Source organism: Ammospiza nelsoni, chromosome 2 (genome assembly GCF_027579445.1).
Source record: "Ammospiza nelsoni isolate bAmmNel1 chromosome 2, bAmmNel1.pri, whole genome shotgun sequence".
Taxonomy (NCBI): domain Eukaryota; kingdom Metazoa; phylum Chordata; class Aves; order Passeriformes; family Passerellidae; genus Ammospiza; species Ammospiza nelsoni.
In genome coordinates, this window is record NC_080634.1 from 56,989,250 (window position 1) to 57,015,603 (window position 26,354).

Genomic DNA, 26,354 nt, shown 5'->3' on the forward strand with positions numbered 1-26,354 from the left:
CTGCAATTAAAAGAAAAGATAGGGTATTTCCAAGGTACATTTTCCTCCTGTTCAAGCAATTTTCATTTTCAGAAGCATTAAAAGGGTGTAGTAAGCATAAAACAGTATCTTTTATAAATATTTTATTGAAAATGCTGCATACTTATGATGTCAGATTTACAACCTGTGTAGAAATGCACTAACACACATAGGCCACAAGTGAAAAAGTGATCAAATCATCAATAATTAATCTCAAAACCCTCATGCTTGACAGTGCTCTTGTATCCCTTTGTAGTGCAAATCAGGGAAATGAATGGAAGTTGGTCTCACACTAGTCAGTCCTCTACACCTCTGATCAATATTTGTTGATATTCACTCTTATTTTTCAGCTCTCTTAGCAGGTGATTTTTAAAACTCATTCATGTTGGAAGAACTTTAACTGGTTCCAGTTGTTTAGACTGCCCTTGTAACTTACTAAATATTTTCACTCATTAATGCAGTGCATAACCACCAGATGCTCCCCAAAACTGCACCACCAGCAGTGTGAAACTAATGGGAGACAGTCACTCTGCTTTTGACCCCAATTCAGAAAAAAAAAGTCTCTTTCAGAAAAAAACAAAGTTTAGTTTCTCAAATTCCCAAACTCACCTTGGGCTTTATTTAGGCACCCCAAGGATCTGTCTGTAAGCTTTATTTGTATGTGCTATCACTTGAAAAATAAGAGTAAAAAGTCAGATAAGATTTCAGATTTAACTAAATTTTAAATCTAGGTCAGAGTCAAAGTTCTTTTTTTTTTTTTTGTCTATCTAATCTGATTCAAAATCTTTGCCGGATCACAAAACAAGAAACAAAATACAAAGTACATGGAAAGCATAACGAAAAGATAAATGCATACTTAAGTATGTGTCATATAATTTTCCAAATCTGCCTGCTGCTTAAGAGCTTTACTGAGACATCTCTTGGCTGCATAAACCAAAAGAGTTAACTCTGTCCACAGAGTGATGCCTTTCAGAGTACAAACTCCTCAAGTCTAAAGCAGCTGAGGATGCAATACAATAGCATTTCACTTAAATGCTATCTTTCAAGAGACAACTTGTTGGCAAAACAGAGAAGAAAAGAAAGGCTGACCACTCTCTGTATTTTAACTCCTTTTAAGAATTAATGAGCAATAATATTTACTACTGGTTTTGCATTTATAGTTCTTACTGTAGCTCTTTCTTCAGCTGCCTTGAAAGGCACATCCATCCAACCTCTGAACTGTAAAGATAATCCAAGGGAAACACATTATACATAGTATTTACAAAAATGGCCCCTATATAGAGCATCAAAGCAAAAGGGTAAGTGGAACTGTTGAGGAATGGTCTACTGGAAAAACAAATGGAGAACAAGCAAAGGAGATAAACCATATCCTCATTGAACAGCTGATTAATCAAAAGGGAAGGAAGGTGTCATAAGCTTCTCTAGAAGCTCCAGTACCAATAACCTGAGACCCATCTACCAATTACTGGATGCTATACAGTCACTTGAAAAAATCTCAAGCTCTTTGAATGATGTCCTAGAGCACCTGCCCTAGACAACTGATTTTTCTAGGACAACTAGAAAGCCCTCTGTAGTGTGAGAAAGAGCTTCTCTCTGGCATAAAGAAACAAGAACAGCAGTGTGGATAGCTGTATTCACTTCCAGTGAATTTGGCCGTTCCAACTTTGAAACCTCTTATGATTACACTGTTTCTTAATGGCTTTAAGTGGCTGAACTTACTTGTAACCAGTCTTTAACTCACATTACACAGGAGCTGTTTATATTTGTGCACAGCTAGCCTATATGTAATGACCTTGGTTATCTTCTGTCTGTTCTTCCTTTCCCTCATTTGGATAATAAACTGCTTTAGATGTAAAACAGATTGCTGCATGTCTGCAAAAGGAAGAAGGGGAACTTACATTACCATGATTTTAAATCAAGTTGAAGAAGAGTGACATGATCATGTAAGTCATGCAAGCTGACAAAACCTCAGCCATTTCACAGACAGCCAAAAAAAGACAGCTATTAATTTACTATTAATAACACATGCACAGCCACATCTATCAAGCCATGTGCTGCTGATTCATCTCTTACTACAAAACAAATCAAAAAAGCAAAACCAAGAACAGAGTTAAAAATCCCTGGATTCAAAGTTGCAGCATTTAGTTAGATATTACATTCTTGCAAGAACAAACAACACATTAGCTTTGCACAGGTGAAAATGAAAGAAAGGGAGACTAACTTCCTGGGTACCCAACAACTTTTGGCATCAGAGAAGGCACCAAGGCAGAGCAATGCCTTGTTGTCATGGGTGTGAGTCTGAGTATGTATGAGGAACTGGCTTTGTTTTGAGGAATTCTGGAAAAACAATGGCCATGAAAGCTGCTCCACAACTATGAAGACTCTTTTCCTTCCCAGTGTGTCTGCAACCCTTCACAACTACCAAGGGCCTGACAGTGGCAGTGGCACAAAATAAGGCAGCCATGGCTACAAGAGGGCAAGAGTAAACCGAAGTCAATTCAAAGCTATTTCTTACCAACAGTAATTCTGTGATAGAAGTCTGAATAGTTTAACAGCTACAACTATACTTCAAGAATTCAGCAATACAACTTGAATTGCACAGGGTGGAGCTACAAGGAACTCTCCTGAGGTCTCATCTAACAATGCACAGCATATTCCAACAGATGACACACCAGCCTGTATTTGTACTGTACATAGTTACAAAAGAGGATCCAGCAAAAGTCCTTTATGCACAAAGTTCTAGCCTTTCCATTTTCATGAAACCCAGCACAAAGTCCATTTATAAACACTGTTTGAGTTTCTACAAAATAAAAGCACTATTTGTTTTTACATAATCAGATAATGAAATTAAGGGACTTCTTCCACTCTTTAATATTAGCAATTTTCATGAATCTTTATTATTTTAGTTAATCAGATTGCATCCAATTAAGAAAAAGTTTAAGCTATCAGTTTAAGTTATGCTAAATGTTTGTACATTAAGTGAAAATACCAAATAAAATGCCCACAGCTCTAGTTTTTTTAATTTAATTCAAACTGCTTACATTAGACAAACTTTCTACTCAGAGAAAACTACTAACTACATCTACTTACTCTTACAAGAACAGATCCTACCAGTTTCCCCCTCATAAAGCAAGTAATATAGGGCTATTTCTTTCCCATCAACAGCATAGTCAGAGAAGAAATCAGATTAACTGATTGCAGTGCCCTGGGAATATTCTAATATTGCCAGACACAAACCTGTCAAGCCTAGCATGCTTCATACAAGGCTCATCCAACAGATTCCACACTGAGGCAATAACAGCACCTGTATCTCAGCAGCTTGAGTTAAAACTTCACAGCCTTGGAGGCTAGACATATCTGACTAGAGTAATGGAAACCAAGTTTTAGGGGCATTCTCCAGCTGCAACGTAGGGCTGTAAATTCATTCCCAACACAAACCTCCAAGAACCAGTACCATCCTTGTAAAATGTGATGTGAGATGCTCATGGAAATGGATGAGTTCAAAGAGTTCAGGTGCTTGAGGACAAAGACATTCACTGAGGGTACAACTGTGAATCAACACACCTAAATGAGGCACTTTCAGGATGTAGCCTTATTTATTTCAGCTTATAATAGCCAAGCTTTAGTTACAAAATGGAGACATCTCATTTAGGTATCTAAAATTATATGTCTCTGTGCAAGTTAGGACTTCAAACTCCCATTATAGCAAGTGGAGACCTACTTGGTACAGACAGTGGAGCCTGGAGAGCTATTGAGTGCAAACTGATGTCAGCTGAAAAGCACTGAGTGCACTATACCTAGTGACTAAATCTTCACTAGTTTCAATGGGAGCTCAGATCCAAGGCCACATATAGAAACACACATTTAGACACCTAAAATTAGAAGACTTCACTATGCAGCTGAAGCACTGAGATTTCAAACAAAATGTCTCCAGAACCTTCCTACAGTCAGGCTGAGTTTGCAGTGGAGTCAAAAAAAGGAATAAAGGAGAAGATTAAAGAAGATACAAGGGAAGATTAACTGATCTGAATATACCGGAAAAATCAAACAGGAAAAGGAGAACCTGACTGAACACTTTACAATGAATGTAGAATTTTATGAACTTACATATCATGAATGAAATAAGATAGAACAAAAGTTTAAAAATATCTATTAGAAGAAAGAGAAATAACCAAGGCAACAAATATTAGGCATGTTTTGTCCATATAAAGATATTGACTCTCTTTAACACATTTTAAACAGAAATGAATGGCAGAAAACTATGTTTTTCCTAAGACGCACTACAGTCAACATCTGAGAGATATGAATTAATGCATTCCCTTTTTTTTCTTTAATTTGCTACTGCAGAAGAGGATAAAACAACTCTAGTTTTCTTTTCAATCAAACTTTTACCAAATTCAATTTGTTCTGGGAATAGAATGTTTTAGAAGCCTAGTATTTATAACACTAACAAAGTAGGCATAACAGCAATGTGAGCTGCTCTGGCAGAAAAGCAGCATGATAAAGTAAGTTTTTCCAATAACAGCTTCTTGTGTCATCCCTGCCTGCTTCTTTAATGGCTCAATGAGACTGGGACCACAAAGACCTGGTCAGTCATCAGAATTAATGGAGGACAAGGTCAGGCAGTTCCCAGAGAAGGCTGAGGGAGCTCTGTTACGAGGTTAATTCTCATGGTCACTCTCAGAGCAGAGAGAGGCCAATCTAAGGGAGAGAATTCTGGATTGCTGTGTTTTATTCTTGTCCAGAGAATGACCTTGTTTTGCACTACTTTGAAATTTTCATTGAGTTAGCACAACGAATTTGAAAGGTGGTCGTGACTCTAGAAGACTGCCTCTGCCCTGCTGCAAGAGGGCCTACAGAACCAAGGAGATGTGTCTGACCCCAGCTTTAATTCAGCACTTGTACTAGAAGAGCTACAGCAGCAGGGCTTACCGGCAAGTTTTACCTGCCAAGAGTACTTGACTTATGAACTGAACTTGTGCTACGTGTCAAAGCCAACACATGAGCATTCCACATGTGCTGCAGTGAGGGCTTAAAGACATAATTTCTTTATCTCACCAGAAGGGTGTCACAAACATATTTTATGAAAAATCCTTTCATTAGGATCTTTTCTCCTGAGAAGCTTCAGCTTCTCCATGTTTTGCTGCTTTAGAATGTGATTTGGAGAATTGTTTACCCAGCATGTGTAATTGTTTTTACTTGATGACCAATGACAGCCACCTGTGTCAAGGCTGTGAGCAGTCACAAGATTTTATCCTTCCATTCCCTTTCCTTGCTAGCCTTCTAGCAAGAATGAAATCCTTTCTTCTATTCTTTAGTGTAGTTTTAATATATAATTTTCTTTTAATATAATATAATATATGTAATAAAATAATAAATCAGCCTTCTAAAACATGAAGTCAAAATTCTCATCTCTTCCCTTGTCCTGGGACCCCTGCAAACACCGCTACATTTAGTGAGCCCCAAGTGAAGAACATTGCCATGGAAGGGTATTTGCCACATTTCAATCCAATTTTTAGGCTACCAGTAAAAGGTAGAGTGGTTAAGTCTTCAACAATATTTGCAAGGGCATTCATGCACCCTGTTTATCAATCTAAGCTATAAAAAGACAGCTCCTACTTAAAATTATTTTGGAATGAGACAGCTCCAAATCAAGCTGCTCCAACCACGCTTTGTGACCACTTTCCCTCATCATCTTGTTTCAATACAAAATGGAATTATGTATCCTCTGCAGTCATACTCCCACATAGTTGGCCAATACTAATATTATTTTTAGTTTGAGTGCAGATATCTAGAAATAGAAAAACTTTAATTTTTAAAAAAATTGTGTATATTGAAGGTCATTCCCAAAAAGAGGTGCTTTAGAGTTAGTACTCCTATAGACTCAGCTCCGACCCTCTGCACAGACATCCTTAACCAATAATTAACTAGCTGCAAATCACTGTAGCTTGCTCTGATCCCATATTGTCAGTTGATTTATCTTAGCTTCCCTCAATGCCTTTTATAAAGGCCCTCTAAATACTTCCAGTGGAGATCCTAAAATTAATATGTAGAAAAGGAAGTTAATCTAAGTATCCATATCCAGTTTCAGGCTTACATAATATGTTTAGTCTTCTACATAGAAGGAATGGAGATGACAACTGAAATAATTTACCATTTAGGGTGAGGTTGTTTTGAGGGGTTTTTTAGATTTTTTTTTTTTTTTAATTAACTGATACATAAAACCTTACATCTATTTTCAGAAGGCTACTGTGGAGAAAAGCTGCAAATCATCATTAAAGATGAAAAGGAAAGCAAATAAACTTACACATGTTTTCATGCAGCATTTCAGTATTTAGAAATGAGAAACACATAAATGGAAACAAGGATGAAAAATCAGTTTCTGCTCAGGCTACAGAAAGAAAAAGAGCACCCAGAGCAGCTTCTCTGGCTGGCTTCAGTAAGCTGTTCTTAATGGAAGCAGGAAAACCAACGCACTAGATCTCTGTAATGCACACCTGAGTTTACTTGTAAGGGGCCCATTACTCAGGCTATTAAGCTACCTAGAAGACTAGATGTGCTCTAGGAGAGAACTCTTGTTAATAGTGTTCTACTGCTTTTGCTAGTTTGTTCCATTACTAGAGCTCTGTATTTAAATAAATGTTCTTTTATTCCTAAACTTTGCCCAGTGCTAACGTGGATACTGAGTAATTTCACAAACAAGATATGGCATTTCTAGAGGTGATGTCACCCTTTAAGTCTATAAATGTGACCACTACTGTAGTGCCAGGTATTTTTGCATTATAAAATCACCACAGAATGACAGCACACACTTCCTCCACTTACCACAGTGTTTAGGATTTGATAATAAGCTATGGTGGTCTTGTGAGGGAAGCATCTCCCAATGACCATTAGCAACTAACAAAGTCCCATTCTCAGGGGTCTGTGGCAACTCATACAGAATTTATGACACGTCTTTAACCACTTCCAATATTAAAATAAAACTCAACACCAAAGCACAAGATGATATTTGAACAAGATAAATGTAGGGGGCTTTGCTTCAAATGTACTTAAATAGCAGTTACTTTCAGATTTTTAAGATGCTCAGTATGGCTGCTGTAACAGTATCTGTAAACAATCAAAACCACACCAAGCCTGACAGCAGAGAAGAGTAGAAAATAGATTAAAAGCTGCCCTGCAGAAAACTTGGGGATACTGGTGGATGAAAAACTAGACACAAGCTGGCAATGTGTACTCACAGCCCAGACAGCCAACTGTATCTTGGGCTGCATCCTCCTACCTCGAGTCCTGGGCTCCTCAGCACAAGACAGACATGGACTTGAAGAGGGTCCAGAGGAGAGCCAAAAAAATGGTCACAAGGTTGGAGCATTTCTCCAGTGAAGACAGGCTGAGAGTTGGGCTTGTTCAGCCTAAAGAAGAGAAAATGCTGGGGATACCTTACTGCAGCCTTTGATTATATAAAGGGGTTTATAAAGTAGATGGAGAAAGACGTTTTATCAGGGTGTATTGTTACAGGTCAAGAGGCAGCACTTTAAACTGAAAGAGAGGAGGCTTAGATTGGATATAAGAAAGAAATTTTCATGAGGGTGGTGAGGCACGGTCAGGGGTTGCTCAGAGAATTGTGGATGCCCCATCCCTGGAAGTGTTCCAGACCAGACAGGTTGGGTTCTCAGCAACTTGGTCTAGTGGAAGACACCTAGTGGAAGGTGTCCCTCCCCATGGCAGAGGAGTTGGAAATAGATGACCACTTAAGGTCTCTTCCAACCCAAAGCATTCTGTGATTCTGTATGAGTTTTATTCTCAAAATTTTCTGGGCAATGGACAGGTTTGGTTTTGCAAAGCTCAAGCTGATCTTAGAACAAACTAAAGTTTGTATTTTACTACTGTAGTCTCAGAACTGATGTATCTTCTTTCCTCTTTAATTCCTTGAAAACACTTTTCAGAAGAATCTTATTTCTTATTTCAAAGAGAAAAAATCAGGTTAAGCTTGCTTAACTTTCATTCCAGAGCCTAACCTTAACACCAATACTTCATTTAATTTCAAAGCATGAAGTATTTATGACTCATTCTAATTTACATAAGTCTTCTTATTCTATTATGAAAATGGCAATTTTCCTTTGCAGAGACATATAGAACATGGTCTCTCTTATTGTGTCAAGTAACATTTAATAGCCTTTAGCGGTAACTTGGGACTGTTACAAAATGTCCTCGAGATGAGTCATCTTCATTCATTTATTCTGCAATAGGAAGAATTCATGAATGAGTGATCTGCAGTAATTCACTTCTGCAAAGAGAGTCCATTCATACATTTCAAACCTGGTTTTCTGAATCACTGTAATATAACTGATTACTTCATATTAACAGAAGAAAATTTTGGCTTAAGTAAAGTTTCCACAGAAGTCCAGTATATGAGAAATTTCTAGTATATGAGAAAATTTTTGTATATTTAAAAGATTTCTAGGATATGAGAAAATTTTCATATATTTAAAAGACCTCTTTTGAAAGTAAACATTTTGGTCTAACACATGGTTACTCAGACAGATGTTCCTATCTACCTAGTAAGGAATGCATGGTATTTTTGTAAAGTTAGAGACTGACAAATGGTTTAAATTGAAGCTGCATCGAGGGGGAGCACGAGTTGTCACTATCAGACAAATCACTAGGCAGGCAAAGGAAATATTTTATAATATCTGAAAAATATGGTCATTGGCACACAGAAGTGCTCAATCAAAGCTGTATTTAAGTCAAAATACAGACGACAGAAACCCAACTATGATCCAAGACTCCTAACTACAGAAATACAAAGTAACCACGCTTCTTATTCTACAGAAATAAAGAATAAAATACATGTTATTTTAATTCATTAAAAGGTCACCAGAATAAAGGAATGGAATTCACTAAAGATCAAGGGTCCCTTAACCATCACTGCTCTCCTGCCATACTTAGGCGATTTCAAACCAGGAATTATTCTTAAGAGTCTTTTCACTCAATATTATTCACTCAATATTCCACTGCCATGGAAGAGGACTACAGTAAGAAGCTGCTTCTCACTTAATGTGGTTCCAAACCAGTCAAAGCTTTACAGACCACCTGTGAGAGCAGACATGTGCTAAGTCAGTACATAGACCCACATGCAAATGCAGCATTTTCTTCAGAAGCGTAGTTCACAGAAAACACATTGCGTGCTTCTCCATTAATTAGTGCTTTAAGTTTTCATTACTTCATTTACGCAAGGACAGCTCTAAACAGCCACTTTATTCCTTTCCTTTCTCCTGAAGAGACGCTAACTCTCATCATTTTTAGGTTGAGAAATTTTACCCTATGTACAGTTTTACCAAAGCAAGGACAGTTCTCTTTAAAAATAGAATAGATGACAAGAGCAGCATGAAGATTGACAATGCATCTGAATGTCTCCAACAGGCAAATATTTGATGCAAAAAATCACAATTAACATTATGGTTAGATATATTAACAATCCACATTGACTTCAGCAGATAGCATAGTATCAAGGTGAATTGACCAGTAATAAAGCCCAAGAGAGATTTAGAATTATGCAAGGAAGCATGACTTACCAAATCAAACAAAGGTATCTGACTACCTGCACTGTTATCTGGGATCCATAAGCAGCTTGCTACTTCTCAACTTCCACTCTTTCATTTTAGTACTATATTTACATAATTTCAATTTTTTATATCATACATCACTGAAAAAACTGCATATGTGTTCTTTGCAGAGACTTTTAAGTCAGAGAATTTAGGAGATTTTTAAGTCAGAGCCATCTTCATGCTTGCTTTCTAAATAAAAACATTTTTGTACATTTATCCAAAGTATTCTCATTATATATTTCCACATCTATAACTATGATTTCACTTAACAACTGAGTTCATACAGTGAAGAAAAAATCAAGGAACTGATGTGAGCTTGCTTTCTTTCTTACTTTCAAAACAATGCACTAGACTCCTGCAGCTTTAACCCATTTTGCAGACTGATAATCCATTTTGTAGACAAGTCAAGGGCAAACTATGTCTGAGAAGTTGTGGCAGAACAAAAAAGGACCAATACAAAATTACTCTTTATAGTTTACACCATCTAAAATAGTTTGTTTTATACAAATCTCTGCACAGAAAACCAAACAGCAGACACTCCTCATGAGCTGCAATACATATAATGAAAAAGAAACAGCATCAATTACTAAGGGAATTTCTTCTTTAAGGAAGATGGACCAAACAACCCAAAAGGTAGAAAGATCCATTGGCACAGCACTCAAAACCACAGATACGTCTCACAAGCGGCAAGAATTGACCAGAAAAGCAGTATTCAAAAGATCAAGTACAACTCAGGTTCTGTATGAATATTACTGAATTTACAGATATGAAAAGTAACTTTATGCTCCCTATTTTACTACCAACTATAATCCACAATTTCATCTTCAGGAAGGGGGAAAGACGAAGAATATCGATGTAACGAGCTTTGCAAAAGCTGTGGTACTGATTTGGGATGTAGTTTTCCAGATTGCAGTGCCATTTTTCAGGGAAGTTGTAAAGACTCTACCTCAGCTTACACTTAGTGAGTCCCAGAAACAATAATCTAGTAACTTGCCCATGCTCACTTTCACATATAAAAGATGAAGAAATCCACAACTGAATCAAATCACAATAGCAAGCTGCCTGCTCCAAAAGCAAGAGGCACCAGGCAGGGATAAAAGCTGCACCATGGAAGGTTAGAACCATATCTGTAAGGATATGATGTTAGTATTTTTGTAGTTCATTAAACAATTCCTGCTTTGAAGATAAGCGTGCCAGGAAAGTACCAATTCATTCTCCACCAATAAAACCATTTGGTAAATCAAAAATTAAAACCAAACATGTAATACATGCTACTTCTCCCAGTATTTTATGCAATAGAAGCAAAATATATCTTACCTGTTCTTTGACTTGAATTGCAATACAAAAATAATTTTATTTCTGTCAGTACTGTCAAATAATTATTACATACCAGTTTTCAAGTAGGCTGTATAGAATGGAGAGCTGCAACACTGATCCACTGGTGGATCAAAGGATGCAAGAATACCATGCAACCAGCACAAAATCTTGAAATATGGTGCTAACAGACATGTAAACTTTAAGAACTGCCAGTATAAACTTAATTACCATCTAAGGCCTTCTTTGAATCAGTTGTTTTGTAGCCAAAGGACCTGCCTATGACACTGGAAAGCAGACCTTTCAGCTCTTTTCAGACTGGAGAGAAGAGGGAAAGGAGCTGGAAAATGTTTGCCTCAAATTCCCAGAACAGTATCTGTTGGAGCTGGGCCATCATCCAGAGGGAAAAAAAAAAAAGGTAGGATTCACTGGCCCAGATGATGACAATGAAAAATGTGACCCCATAGCTGAATATGTGGATACTCTCTTACATGAGAGTAAAATGGTGTTCTGTGCAGCAGCAATAGCTGATTGCTCATTTCTCACAGTACCTTCTGGATACACTTAACTGGTAGTTCTGGTCATTCAGAATAGAAAACAACATCCAAACTGACCATTGCATAAGGGGATGCTATGGTAAAATGAAACATTTGTATTTTGAAGCTGCACTTGCTAGAACTCAGAAATAATGCAATTTGGCTCCTAGAGATAATGAGAAACTGGGTGGGATAACTGACAGGGAAACAACATCCACATGATAGCAAAGAATAAAAAAACCTAAACTCAAGCCATATTAACAGTTTAAGCTTTTAATTTGAAGTCTGGGATATAAAGGAGCTTAGTCAAAAGTTGCTACAACAGCCTTTCTGAGCTTGCTTTGCAATCTGAAAATTTTCCTCCCTTTTCTTCCCCACGAAATTTAATTTCATCTAATATAACATAAGAAAAAGTACTTGGTTTATGGTAGTAAAAGCTAAATCCCAATGATCCTTAGCACATAATCTTTTAGGTCTTTAAACAGCTCTTGTATTTAAAATAAATTCTGTCCTTCTTTTACTTTCACCACAAATTGCCTTTTATTAACCCTGACTCAGACTCAGAAAATATGAAAATAAATTTATCAACTTTACCTGTAATGCACTGAAACTGTCCATCTTCTCTTCTTATTGTAAATGCTTCCCCTGGATTAACTTGCACAAGAATAACCTTAAAAATAAAAGAGTGTTTACAACCATTACACAGGAATATGTTACAGAAGTTTTGTATGTGCAAAAGAAAAAAAAAAGTTTTACTGGAAAAAAAAGCAATATTTTTTTCTGGTTAGTAAATACATTATTTTTCACTTCACACTTCTTGCTGTCTTCATCCCACAGAGAAATAGATAAGAGCAAGAACAAGCATAGACATTTTTAAACAAACATTTTTCAAAGAATGAAGGAGAGAATAACAACTAAGTAAAACAGTACCTGTACAAATTTTATTTTCTCAACTGCTTGGTATAATTAAAAAGCTATTTGTACAGCTTAAATTATTTCAACAAATTGTATTAACTTCAACATTAATCAAACCATTACGTAAACTTTCAGAAGGAGACCTAGAATTCCCAGAGCTTGACATCAACCACTTGACAAACAGTTTTCAACACGAGGAAAATAGTGTGTCATGTCCCTCTTCATATGACCCAAGCATATTTGTACATTCATTAATGATAAAAAAATCAGAAGTCATGACAAAGTAAGTGTACCAGATGCCCAGCATGAAACAGTATGTATAATTTTATTTGTGGAAAGCTGGTTATCCCAATTTTGTAAACCCAAGCAATGCAGAAATGATACCAAAGCACACAGCAGCCAAAATAAACAAAGAAAGTTTGTACCAAAGCAGAAGTCTGTCACCATTTTAGATTTCTGTACTTTTATTTGAAACCTGCCCTTCTGTGAGGAAAAGAAGTTTGTTAACATGAAAAACCTCGCTAAAATTATGAACAAAGGAGAAAAAAAAAACTTTAAAAAGTAGAAAAGCAGGTGCGCTTTATAATTTCCTTTCTGGACAGAATGTTCTTCAGTCTTGCTTGCACACATCTAAATAGAGCCTATGTCCTCCTCCCTCTACAAATCAGTAGGAAAGAAATCTTTAGAAACACAACTCCTGAGTATTATGGCCAAAAATTTACTTTGTTAAATTGCTAAAAGAAAATAAAATCTTTCATGTTTACAAAAACACAACCAACCAACCAACCAAAACTCCCCAGAACCAGAAACTTGAGTGTTACTCATTTTAGGAATACCAGAGGAAAAGGAAAGGATAAGAAAATAGCAGAAATCATATTAATTCCTCCCTTTCTGGTGGAGCAATTTCACAAATTAAAGAAAAGATGGCAAGTTCTAACACTAACATATTGATGAGATATGACAGACATTCACATTTTCAAGCTTGGGCTGTGTTAGTCAACACTGATTAGCTCAGCTTTGAGCAAGCAATTTAAAAATACTATCTTGTTTCACATGTTTTTTCTAGAAGCTTTGGCTGTTTGAGAAAAAATAATCAACTGTATCAATATTTACATTTTTATCAAGCTATTACATCTTCCAGATCTTCTGAAGTGTGGCTCAATGTAAAATTCAGTTAGCATTCATAATATAATCTAAACAAGATGATTTTAGTAATGAATTTCAAAGAAGACCTAAAGGACTTCAGAAAATACTGTATTGCCAGAGTTTATTTTGAAGTGTTTGAATGTAGCATTTTAACAAATGGCTATCATCACCTTCAGAATGTGATGAAGAAGAGAAATACGAATAGATGTGTTCTTACATTTTCTTTTTTGGACTCCCCAAGCAGGCACAACTTTTTCAAGACATATTTCATTGATATACTCTTCCCTCTGCTACAATTGAAAATTTTAGCTTGACGTTTAGACTGGAATAAAAGTACCTAAAAGCTTCATGGTACATGAGAGTGTCTCTCCATCTGTTATGTGTGGGCTGGAGAGCTACATTTGCCCATCTCTTTTGGCTGATTTTGAGTTGGCCCAAACTCCTGGGAGGAGCCATTCTGGCTACAGCTGACATGTCAATCTGTACCATACCCAGCTCAATATTCCTGGTTGCCATCACATGAACTGTGAGAAGCAGAAATGCTTTATGGTGATGCCTGGCCCTTGGTTCCTGCTTTTAAAATAACAGGGAATGTGGGTTGACTGTATTCCCAGTTGTCCCTATTTACCCTGTGTGAGTGCCTGAGGTTGGTAATCTGGGTAATAATGCTGCTCTAGGAACTTGCTGGCTTTCCTCCCCCAGACCTCTTGCTGCAGGCCATCCAAACCTGAGGTCCAGCTGGCAGAGAGGATTTGAGCATGGGAACACACACACTGGCCCAACTGCAGCAAGTGGGCCCTGTGCCTCCTGGTCCTGTGTTAAATCAGCTTCTCCTGTGTGAGAGGAGAAAAAAAATCTTTGTTGCTCACTTCACAGCTGCTCTGAGAAGCTAAAGGCTCAGCATGGCAGCCATGGTCCAACAGTGAGACAGGCACTGCCCAGCAGCAGCAACAGGTCAATTGATGGTGTCCAGCACCATTCTGACACTCAGGATGCCATCAGATTTTCACATCTCTGATGACATCCAACTGCCAGCCCAAAGGGTGGGAGACTCACCAACTTCATGCAATTTAATTGGATCTCAGTTCCCAGAAACAGGAAACAGAATGTCTTTTGTCAATGGACAATTAGCTTACTTGATGCCTGATTGTATTTCACCGACTCCCACTTTCAGCCTTGCTTTTATGTAGTGCATTCACATTTTTATTTTACAACTGTTACAAGGTAGGATTTGTATCCTGTCAGGTGTGCCAAAAGAGATTCTGAATCAAGGTTGAAATTTCAGAAGTTTCAAGAACTGCAGGCATGAACAGTCTTTGTGTTGGGGCAGTGTATGACCAAAAGGGGTCTTTGGACCAACCTTATCACAGTTCAACCCCATGGAGTGATCACAGCTTTGAGAAGGGAATTTCTGACACTCTGCACCTCAGCAGACATGATTTGAAGTAAGAAAAATTAAAGTTATGCATGGAGAGATTGGTAACTTTCTGGTCAGAAGAGATAGTACAAAAGACTGACAGTCACTCACAGGAATTCCCCCTTATCTAATTGAAGTCTGCAGCACATAATCAAGGATGCAAGAAAATTTATCTAAAGCAAATGTAACATGGATTTTACATAGCATCATGTTCTAGGTAAAAAAAAAAGAAAAAAAGATAGAGAAAAAGAAATCTATGAGTTGCTTATTTATAGCTCTTTCATCTTGTCTGAGGTGCCCTTGTGCAGGCTTGCACACCCCATCTGCCAACATGTTATTTCATGCACCCTGGCATCAGTACTTCTGAAAACTGAATATTCTGGATCTTGACCTCCTTCCTCTTCTGGGCAAAACATTCAAATTAGCTTGAACTAAGAGAAAAGCTTCGTAGAAATCTGATGGTCCAGCCTTTCTTCCTGTCCCTCAATCTTTTTGTGACAAATTCTGTTGCTTTACTCACAGCACCCAAAGTTCTGCTACCCAAAGGCTGACATGCATTCTACCCTTTGCCTGCTCCTCTAAGGTAACTATGATACTCAGATAAAAAACCTCATTTGTGATGAGTCAGTCTCAGTGGGAGGCACCTTTAGCATGGGCACTTTTCAAGGGCTATTTCTCTTACTAAATCAACAAAACACTAATTGAGAACTTCACAATCTTAACAAAATAATGTGAACTTAGGATACTGAACCCTTGATACAAATTCTAGAATCATACAGGCACTTTTAAAGCACAACCAACTACAATGGAAACTAATAAAATTTACAAGTGCAATTTCTGAATGCGATCAGAATTTTGACAATGTATTTTTGTCTCAAATCATGTTAAGTCATTGCCATTAAGAAATATGAGTATTAGGTCAACTAGTTCTATGTCATTTCCACTGTGCCTATAAATTGTTTCCTTTAAACAGTTGTTTAATGATGATCCACATGATCTCAATACAGTTCCTGATGAAAAACAATACAAAATCTCTTTCCAGGGATTAGCATACAAGTTGACAATACAAGAGTGCAGATACACACTTATGTTAAAAGCAGTTCTTGCATAAATAAAAAAGTGGCCACTGAATGGCTGAAGTTTGAAAAACCTGAAACATCAGTTGTCAAAACTGTTAGTTTTAGAAGTGAAATTTCACGCTTTTCAATGGTACTTAATATTTTTCTATATAGGCTACTTTAGAAAATAAATCCAAGCCAAATGAACAACATAGTAAGCTTTGTAGTAGTTTAATTTAATTGCCCAGTTTGGCACAGACCTCCTAAAAAAAAAAAGCCTTCTAACAAAACTAATAATGCCATGTATTAGAAAGCTCAGTGTGTATTTCCTGAAACTGCTGTTTGAACTCAAGCAGAAGCTGAAGCCAAGCAAGAACATAGGAAATGACCTGATGGTCTGGGTCAGCAGCCCATCTAGTCAAGCACTTTGACTCTAATATACCAACTGAGAAGCTGTTCAAGAAGAGTGTGAGAGCCAGGCCACTTTCTGCAGTCCATCTCTCCTACTGTCCTTATGTTTGCCTAAACTCTTTGACTTTACTTACAATTTGAATTGCCTCCACAACCTCCTAAGGCAGTAAGAAAATTTCAGGAACTTTCTAGACATTTTAAAACCATCTCCTACTAATTACATATTCCCTAGCTTCTCTGCTATGGGATTTGCTGAAAATCAGTTCTGAATAAATTTCATCCAGCTCCTTCAGTATTTTTAAAGTCTTGGCATTTCCCATCTCCTTGTACCTAGTCTGCAAACCAAGGAGCTTTAATATTCCTGATCTCTCCTGGGAGAACTGCTACATTGTCTTGACCACATCAGTAATACCTAAAGCCACATTCACATTAGCAAAGTAAGCAGTATTTGGGAACATTCCCAGATGCTGGAACAGTCACCTGCAATAATGAACATGCTATAGTAGTCCTGAGCATAACACAGGTCCATAAAAGATCTGAAAACTGTTCCTGAGATCACTCTTACCAGGCAGTTTGCAAGAAAAGATTTACTAAAATTGACTTGCTTCACAACAGTCTCAGTCTAGATGAACATTCAGAGCACATTTAAAGTACTAATATGTAAACAATTACAGTCAGTATCCTGAAGAAGCACTACAATATTATGCCTTTTTGAAGGGCCTACATAAGGGACGCACTCTAGAGTGGTTTTGAAAATCTATTCTTCACCTTAAATCACAATTTGAGCTTGGCAGATGTGGCAAATAGATTTTTAGAATACAATAATTCTCTCCCTAAAGAATTCCAAATTGAATATAATTTTGTTGCAACTCAAGTAGTATAATCACATCCTTCAGAGATATGTACACTGACTTGCACATACTACCATTAACAGATATAATTATTTTTAAATTATTATATCTTAATATCTCATATAGGATTTATTACTACATCAGTGTGAGCAGGATAGAAAGTATTTAGATCTTGCATCGAAAGAATCAATGGAAGTACAAATGTTCAAAGAGAAGAATGATCAATGTTACTTATTTTTATTGAGTAAAACTCTTCACTGTCTGCAAGAGAAAATACAGGATGTTTCTGCAAACTGAAGCAGGAAAGGAGTTTAATGTCTTTTTTCAAGTCCTCAGCTTGTTTCTAACACAAAAGAAATGAATTTGATAAAAATGGCTGGAGTCATAAAGAAAGCCCTGAAAGAATGCAAGCAACAAAAGGTGGAAGAAAAAGCTGTGCGAGGCAGAGCTGCAGCCACCTTGACTCAGCAGGTTGCTCCAAAGAAAGGAAGAACTTAAGGCCAAATGTTAACACTTACCTCCATAAAGGTCTAGAAGTAATTTTTATCAGCAAGAAGCAGAGGCTGCAGAAGCCAAAATAAGATCCTTCGAGGTATTTCACTCTGCCAATATGGTCATGGCAGTGTCTTTCAAAAGCAAAAAAGCAACAATACAAAACACAGCTGATTTCTATCGTACTAATCTTTGTCACTAGGTATACAGAATACTTTCATAAGCACCCTAAGATTTTGCTCATGCTGGATGAATACACGGTTAACTTATTTCTTCACTGGAGCACAGTGAGGGCAGAATGGAATTTAAACTACAGAGTTAGCTAATCTTGTTTTGGATATGTTTGTTTGCACAATAATTAAGGCCCAAAAGCCCATTACCTCCACTGAAATAACGATTAAAACCAACCCTTCATTCTGTAAGATACACACTTCTACAGGCTTCTCTACTTGAACGTCCATCCTCCCTCCTAACAGTAGTAGTGATGTACCAGGAGACTGAAAGGTTTCAAAATAATTTCAGCCTGACAGAAAAGAAAGGCAGCATTAGACTTGTGGCACCGTCACTAATATGTATTTACATTGCAACATGAAGGAAAAAGCTTTCCTGCTACTTTCAGTGGAAAAAAAAGTGACTAAGTATAAATAGCCCTGCACAATTAGTAACTGGTCTCTGTCAGGTGGTTAGTAAGAAAGATGGAAACATAAACCTATGGACATTATTGTGAAATACTAATATTAAAATTGGATTAATTCTGAAAAGCACCCTAGATGAGGTGAAAGACTTGCAGAGCAGAAAAACAAAAACAGATTAGGACTAATCCCCAAGCATTAACATCTTCACTGTTTTAAGGCAACATCTTTCCATAGAAGAAACAGTAAATACAATTAGAAGTCCAAACTATTTCTGTCCCCGTGGAAGAAAAAAAAATCTGATAAGTAAATAATAAAATAAATCAAAGAGCTCTAAAAGCTAACTTCAAAAATCTCACAGCAAGTTTGACACATTTCTCTTTTGCTCACCCTTATATGTGCAAAAGCAGGTCTCAAATAAATTTAAAAGGCTAAAGAGCAAAGTTTCCTCCCCAAATAAACACATGCCATACAGCCAATCAAAAACTAGTGCCTCAAAATTATTTTGTCATTTCTATCAATTACATACATGCAGTGGACCTATAAGGCAAAAGAAATTTTATTTGATAAAAAAATCTACATATTCAAAATATTAATAATACTCTAAGTTTATTGTTTAGGTTCTAAAAATTTGAATTTAGGTCAAAGTAAAAAAAAACCCAAAACCACCAAAACCCAGAAAAAATCCACAACAAAATAACTCAACATCCCCAAAAACTTGATTGTGTTTAGAAGTATACTAGGTACTCTTTTACAGAGACACAAAACAAAACAAATCCAGAATTAAGACATGTGTTAACCTTCTCCTTCACACTGCTCTATACAGTTATGAGGATTTCCTGATTTGGAGAATTTTCTGCAGATCAGATTTGAGTATGGTTTATGGAAGAGAGTTTAACTTACCCTTACCAAATCATTATGATCTTAAATATTACACATTTTAGAGCCTATGTTCAAATAATACCTGTATTTCTGACAGGACAGGACTGACTGAAACAGTTTCTGATTCTTCTAAGCCAGCACAAATATCAAGCGAATCAAGTCAGATACAATAAAACTTTATTTGCAAATTTGGTATTTACAGCCAAATTTTCAAATCCTTCCTAGCACGTAACAATCTGTCTTGTCAAAATAAATGCTTTTAAAGCATTAAAAGATTCTCTATCAGTAAAAGAAGCTATTAGCTACTGAATGTAAAACATCATTAAAAAAATTAGCTTTCCTAATAATTATAGGTTTATTGCAAAACAGCTAAGTGTTAGCTGAAAAACGGAAACTAGAATTTAGAGTTACTGGGATATGGGAGAAAGGTTTTTGTATCTGCAATAAAGGAAATAAATAATCAAGCTTGTTCTGTCTCCAGAATATCTTGGCTCTCAAACCCATCCTCCAGTACCAAGGACTATCAGCTTCCTGAAGGGGAAAAAAAAAAGGTTACTTTTTAAAATCCTGACTGAGACTAAAGAAACCAAGATACATTAAACATTTGTGTCATGTGTGAAGTTGTGGGATAAGCCCACATGAGAACTGTTCTCTCCATAGGTTAGCACTGTCTACAGCCACAAAGGCAAGAAAACTAAAGGAACCAGACTGAATTTCAGTGTAAAAGTGCATTTTGAATGCTTCTCTCTCCCCAGCCACCCACCACCTCACTCTGAAGGGGGAAGGAACTGAAAGAGTTACTTTGTATCTTCCTCTAAAATAAGTTAGGTATGCTTTGTGAATTTACATATTTTTCCAGAATGAGTGAAAACTGGGACAAATTTTCCAACCAAGCAAAAAGCCTCTGAACATATATACCTAGAATGCTAATATATCATAACAAACTAAATATATCATAACAAACAAACAAACAAAGCAATCCTTTAGAAACAAAGCCGATTCCTAGCCTGGCATACACGTTAAAATACCAAAAAATGTGGGAAGTAAGATGTGAAGGAAAAAGTGGAAGGGGAAGGGAAGCTAGAACATGGTACAATAATTTTAGTCATTATTAATATTATATATATAACATGAAGAAGTAAGAGTATATTACATTACAAACTGTGGTTAAAGCACACATAAATGTAACTACATAGCAAGAGACTGCTCCTGTACACCAAGGAAGATTACAAGTTGGAGCAAAACAATATTACTAAAAAGCAGAGTTCTGTTTTTCCCTCATTCTGGAGAGGCTTGGGGGAATGTGTGTGTTTTTTGGGGTTATGGGGAGTTTTGGGGTTTTTTTCTACAAACAAACTTCCTAAAAAGCAAGGAGGTAAGTGTTCCAAAATGTTTGCTTGGACATTTAAAACCGTGATTTAAAGATAATAGAAACACAAACCATTTCTATACTAGCAGAAACAATACTATTTTGTGAGGTGTTTTACTAGGAAATAGAAGAGTGTTTCAGGCTTGGGTTTGGTCCTTTTTTTTTTTTATTTTGTTTATTATTAATTTTAAAACATCTATATTTAGTATTATATGGTTATAGATGCTGAGTCAGTAGCAAAAGATTGTCAGCAATCACAAATAACGGAAAGACTTCACCAAAATCGTATTTCTAAATGCACTGCTAAAACAAATCAACAGGAAAAAAAAAAAGACAGCAAGCAGTGGTTTGTCTAAAAATACTGCAACTGAAACTAGCTCAGCAGTACTCATGAGAAGATTTTTACCCAAAAGGACAAAGGTAGATTAATTCTTGAATATTTTTCAAATTTAGGAAAACATCGTAGCTATACTCTTCATCATTCTGACTTCAAAAAATTTTAAAACACTAAACCTGTTAAGAGGGTGGTACAGCCAAGCTCTTTGTAAGATGTACACTGTATCTTTAACAATCTGCCTGCAACAAGATTATAAAAGGTGTATTTCTAGAAAAGACACAACTTCCAGGCAGAGCCACATTTATGCTCTGTCATTAGGGCACGTATTCAGAACAATTACATTTTTCTCCACTAATAGTTGCAATCAAGATGTTAATTAGTGACATGCTTTATCTCATAACCCGTTTCAAAAGCCTTAGCACTTTGACTTACTGTTGCTCGCATCCTTTTATTTCTCTCATTCAACTGGTGCTAGCACAGTGACAAAGGATGAAGGAAGATTCAACAGGCACCACTCCGGCTGCTCCAATCTGTTCCATTCACTCAGGACTGAGGTAATCTTCGGGGATGTGTGGAACACTGCCCCCCCTCCTGTCAACAGGGCACCTAAACCTGAACGCCACGCAGCAGGATCTCCCTTCACCTTCCTCTAGAGCTGTGCATCCGCCAAGCGTGTGGAGGCAGGATGTGAAAGGTAGGATCAATTAACAATATAGTCAGCAATACCTACCTCAAGCCTTCCTTCCTATCAAATTAGCCAACGTACAGTGAGCTTCCTGCTGTACATGAATGTATCATGTCACCATAGCAACTAAATCAACAAATAGCTGCTGCAGCATCTGCTTCTGGATCATCTAACGTCAGTCAACAGAAGGTTCGGGTTTAAGAGAACAAAGCTTCCAAATATATGCTGTTTTATAACTGCATTTTTAATTTAGCCTCCTGATTCCCAGATAGGCTATACTAACTCAGGATGAACCAACTTCTGACTTTATAATCTGCGGTACAGTTTATGACTTCATTTCTCAAGTAAGCCAGAAAGAAGAGAGGAAAAAAATACTCTGTAAAAGAATAAAAAGAAATAGCAAAGAAATAATCAACTGGATTCTAATGCACTCCCTCAAACACTGTGCTACTTTATACCATGCATTTACTAAGAGACATGAAAAGAAAGAAGTATGTTTCTGAAGTTTGCTATATAATTTACATAGGTCTGCTCTAAATAATACTATAGACAGAAATACCTTTTATTAAATATTAATATTAAAGACATTTCAGATAGCTGACAAATATGGTTTCCCTCTATTAGTCTCCACTTCAGAGCTAAACTGAAAACATCCAGTATTGTTTTCTGGAAACCTCACATCTGTGGTTTTTAATCCCAACAACAGCAGGGGACCACTGGCACACCCTCACCTGAAGAGAGACAGTTACACAGAGAAAAACACACATCTCTCTCTTCTTGTGAGAAATTACTTCAAATACCACTTGTGAACCATTGGTTTAAGTCCTAACACATAGGCAGACAAGATATCGAAAACTGCTTTGAAATCATCATGGTATTCAGAATGCAACAACATGAGATTACAGATTAAATGTCATCTAAGGTATAAAAAATTCTAACATTACTAACATCTAATGCCTTCAAATGTAATAAGTAAGTGTACAAAGACACAGACATCTTTATGTAAAAAGACTCAAAGCCCTAGCCTATTTAAAATAAAGTAACTTTCCTTTCTTTTAACTTCAAGTCCTATTCCTAACATTTGATCAGCATAAAATTATTTACCAAGTAAAAGCTTTCCAGGCAAAAAGTACCAGTCATTCATATCCAGTACCATTTTATTATTAAAACCACATACTTTTAGTTTTCAAAGCAGATGTTTTTCCACCCATCTTTTGTTACAATGAAAATCTTTACATCTAGGTTGGCTCCACAGAGTGTGGTCCAGTGAGCAAGGAAAACTAGATGCAGACTCAAGATATTAACACTGCTGTGGCTCCCACACCAACTTACTGTATTTGTGCCTTTGTCACCTCACCTATGCCAGAATTCTCATTTGTAGGGCTTGTCCAACAGTATTTATAAGTTCCTACATGCTACTAGGTAAAAAAATACTGCAAGACTTGAGTGGTTTTATTCATTAGTAGCACAGAAATTGCCAGATGGAATCACATCTGTGGTCGAGCTAAGGTGATGTCAGTTACAAATACAGCACAAGTTGTTTTTCCATTGACTGTATGTTCAAAATCTGCTGCTTATATCATAACAAGGCTAATGAGGCTATGAACTACTCTTTTCCATAATCAAGCCCACTATCACTTAAAAAACATATTAAATGAAAAAATGCAAAAGATGTAACAGGCCTTACAGAGAGTATATGATTATTAAATAGGAACTTGTGACATCAGTAATAAAAGCTAAATTAAAACAGTACCTTAAATTGCTTTAAATTGCCAAAGGCTTATGAATTTCATGAAGTGTTACTTCCAAGTACTTCTTTCTTGAAGTCATCTTTCAAAAGATCTTTCTGCCTCCCATCTTCTTTTAAACTTAATAAAAGCTTCCTCTCTCCACATGTACATTGGCTACTAACCAATACAGAATTTTGAAAAATTTAGATTAAGCTTTGTACCACACCAATTCATAGAAGACTCAGCACACAACATCTCCATGTTATCTGTTAGGAAATATTAGAATTTCTTTTTAATTTAAATGATCTTCCGGTTTTAGGATCAATGACAGACAAAAATAGGCTTCCCATCATTATTTATAGAAGTGCCCTATAGACTTTGATCTTTGTCCAAGTAACGTGAAGCAACACTCTTAAACACCAAAGTTGTAAATCTATTTTCCACTGTATTTTTTTGAGCAAATTCCATTTTACAGGTTTCCTATGACTAGACAATTCTCTACCCTAGCATCTGCTATTACTGACTATAAGGATCTAACTGCTCTAGATATGGAGTTCAAAACTTTCTTCATGAAGAAGAGTAAAGATATGGGCAGTAAAGGGCATCAACAAATCTCAGATTTCAGGATGAGGGAGGAAAGCCATACAGAATTGTTACATAATATGTTGCAATAGCAATTTACGTGCTTGGGATTTTGAAAAAAAGCAAATACAATCCAAACAATTTCAGCTTACACAGGCAGTAGCTGTATATTTGGGAAAAAGGGAGTGAAAGAAGCCATCTTTCCAGTGACATGCTTCTAAGGCCTGTATTTTCAGAGGACAGATCAAGTAATTCTGCATAATTTTTCTAAAAGGCAGCTGACAGATAATAAAATCAGTAAACATTAAATCTTTAACCATTGCTACAAGATATTGTCAGATGTCAATAAACTTTCGTTGCTCTTTGTAGAAAGGCAGGTTGGAAAGATCCGAGAATTGGGGATTTTTTTTCCTATAAAACCAATTTATTAATGAAAAGTTTTTAAAATTCTTACTGTACTTGTTCTTCTCCTCCTTCTTTTCACGTAGAAGATGATCAGTGAAAAAAGGTGACCACTGAGAAGGGGAGATGAAAATGGTTTCTAGCCTTGTTTTGTAAAAATACAAAGTTTTTTGAGAAGAACCAGTAAAAGATAAATGTTAAGTTCTGCACTGAATATCAATGATAAATGTTCAAGACTTGTTAGTGTCCACATATTACGGTGCCAATCAGTGAACATTCCACAGTGTCTGTCTCATTCTTTAGTATTAAGAAATAATTACAATTCTGATCTACTTGCTTCTTCTTTGTCTCTTCTCTTTCACATTCTCACAGCTTGCCTAAGCAAAGTTTTATTTGCCTCATTTACAGCAAACCCAATCTGCCTCATTAGCATTTCCACAGTCTGTGGTTAGCAGATAGTACACAGAAAATTTGCTGCTTAAAATAATACCACTATTATATCTTTAAATCAGCAAAAGTATAAACATAAGGATAACAGCAGTGTTTCAAGGAATCTGGATAATGCAATAGACAAACATTTAGGCTTCAAAGTTTTAAGCTAATCCATGTTTACAGGGAATTAGAAGGAAGCAGTGTTAGGGCAGTCACTGAACTCTGGAACTTTCTGAGGCATCTGGTCACGGTCCATGGTTAGACACATCAACCTCTAAAAATAAAAACTGTAATACTTCAATCAGATCATTCTCATTTCATGATTTGCTGGTTGGAGCCCCTAGGAATTCAGCTTCATGATGTTAAGCAGAACTGGATGAGAAACAGAGCTCACACTGCACAGTAAATGGGTAGCAATGGCTAACTAAGGTTTCGGCTAATACTTCACAGGGGCTAGTGCCCTCTCAAGGCATCCTCCCTGATCAATCTGCCTATTTGCAACAGCCCAAATGTATTATGGACTGGAAGAGAATTTTATATTTCCCAGCATTGCTTCTGACAGCTCAGAATCCTGTTTGCTGATATAGCAAGTTAAAAATCCATAACATTTAAGACTGATGGATGTGTTTATTTTTTTTACCCTAAATACAGTATAGAAGGAAGCACCAAAGGAAGAACAGTGTTTTCTAGTTATTAAAACCAGCATTAACTTAAAAAAGATTCCAATGTTAAAAAATCCAATATCACTTCTAAAGAAACCTTTTTTACCATGAAAAAGTAGCCTATATACCCAGTTTTGTGTAAATATAGGCACCACTGTATATCAAAACAGTGTGACAATACAAACTTGAGCTGGAAGAGAAATTAAAAGTTATATCTCAATTAGATCAGATTGGAATGACTTAGTCAGTAATGGACCAAGGACTTGGTGGAAGAAATCTCTACAACCCCAATCCTTTCCCATGTATTTTATCCTCTACTTCAAAAAGAGGGAGAAAAAACAAAGCCAACTGCCATTTTTTGCTACAGAATTTAAACTACAGTCTGAGTCTGTTTCTAGAGAATGTCATTCTGCATGCTCTATAAAGTGAATAATTCTGTAACATACATAGGGCTCACAGATTTTAGCCACTTATGGCAAAGTCTCAATCTCTAGGAAATAGAATATGACAGACTTCTTAAGTGGGAAGGGACCTGTGATGATAATCTAGTCCAATTGCCTGACTGATTGAGGGCTGACCAAGCTGATGTTAAGGGCATTGTCCAAATGCCCCTTAAAATACTGACAGGTTTGGGACTTTGGATACAACTCTAGAAAGCCTGTTCCAGCATTTGACCACTGTCTCAGTTAAGAAATGCTTCCTAGGGAAAAAACAAGTTTCAGCTAGCAGAGGGTGTACCCCAGATAACTTATTTGCCAAGAGTGTAATTCTCACGTATTTTACGAATGGATTTGAAGGAACATAGGCAAGCGCTTGGGATGACTTTGCAGGTCTTGGAGTCTGCCATTCAGGTCATGGCTTACTCAGCATTAAGAGTC

At 36.6% G+C, this 26,354-nt stretch overlaps 1 protein-coding gene across 4 annotated transcripts in view; it reads right to left on the reverse strand.

The window, feature by feature from the left end:
* FNDC3A (fibronectin type III domain containing 3A) overlaps positions 1–26,354 on the reverse strand; it is a 111,146-nt gene that overhangs the window by 62,066 nt on the left and 22,726 nt on the right. For 3 of the 4 annotated variants that reach the window (XM_059493419.1, XM_059493417.1, XM_059493420.1), the window contains exon 3: positions 12,068–12,143. In XM_059493419.1, the coding sequence (XP_059349402.1) occupies positions 12,068–12,143 (76 nt within the window). Of the gene's footprint in view, positions 1–7,297; positions 7,428–12,067; positions 12,144–26,354 lie in introns of all 4 variants that reach the window. The other variant, XM_059493422.1, reaches the window with a different exon arrangement.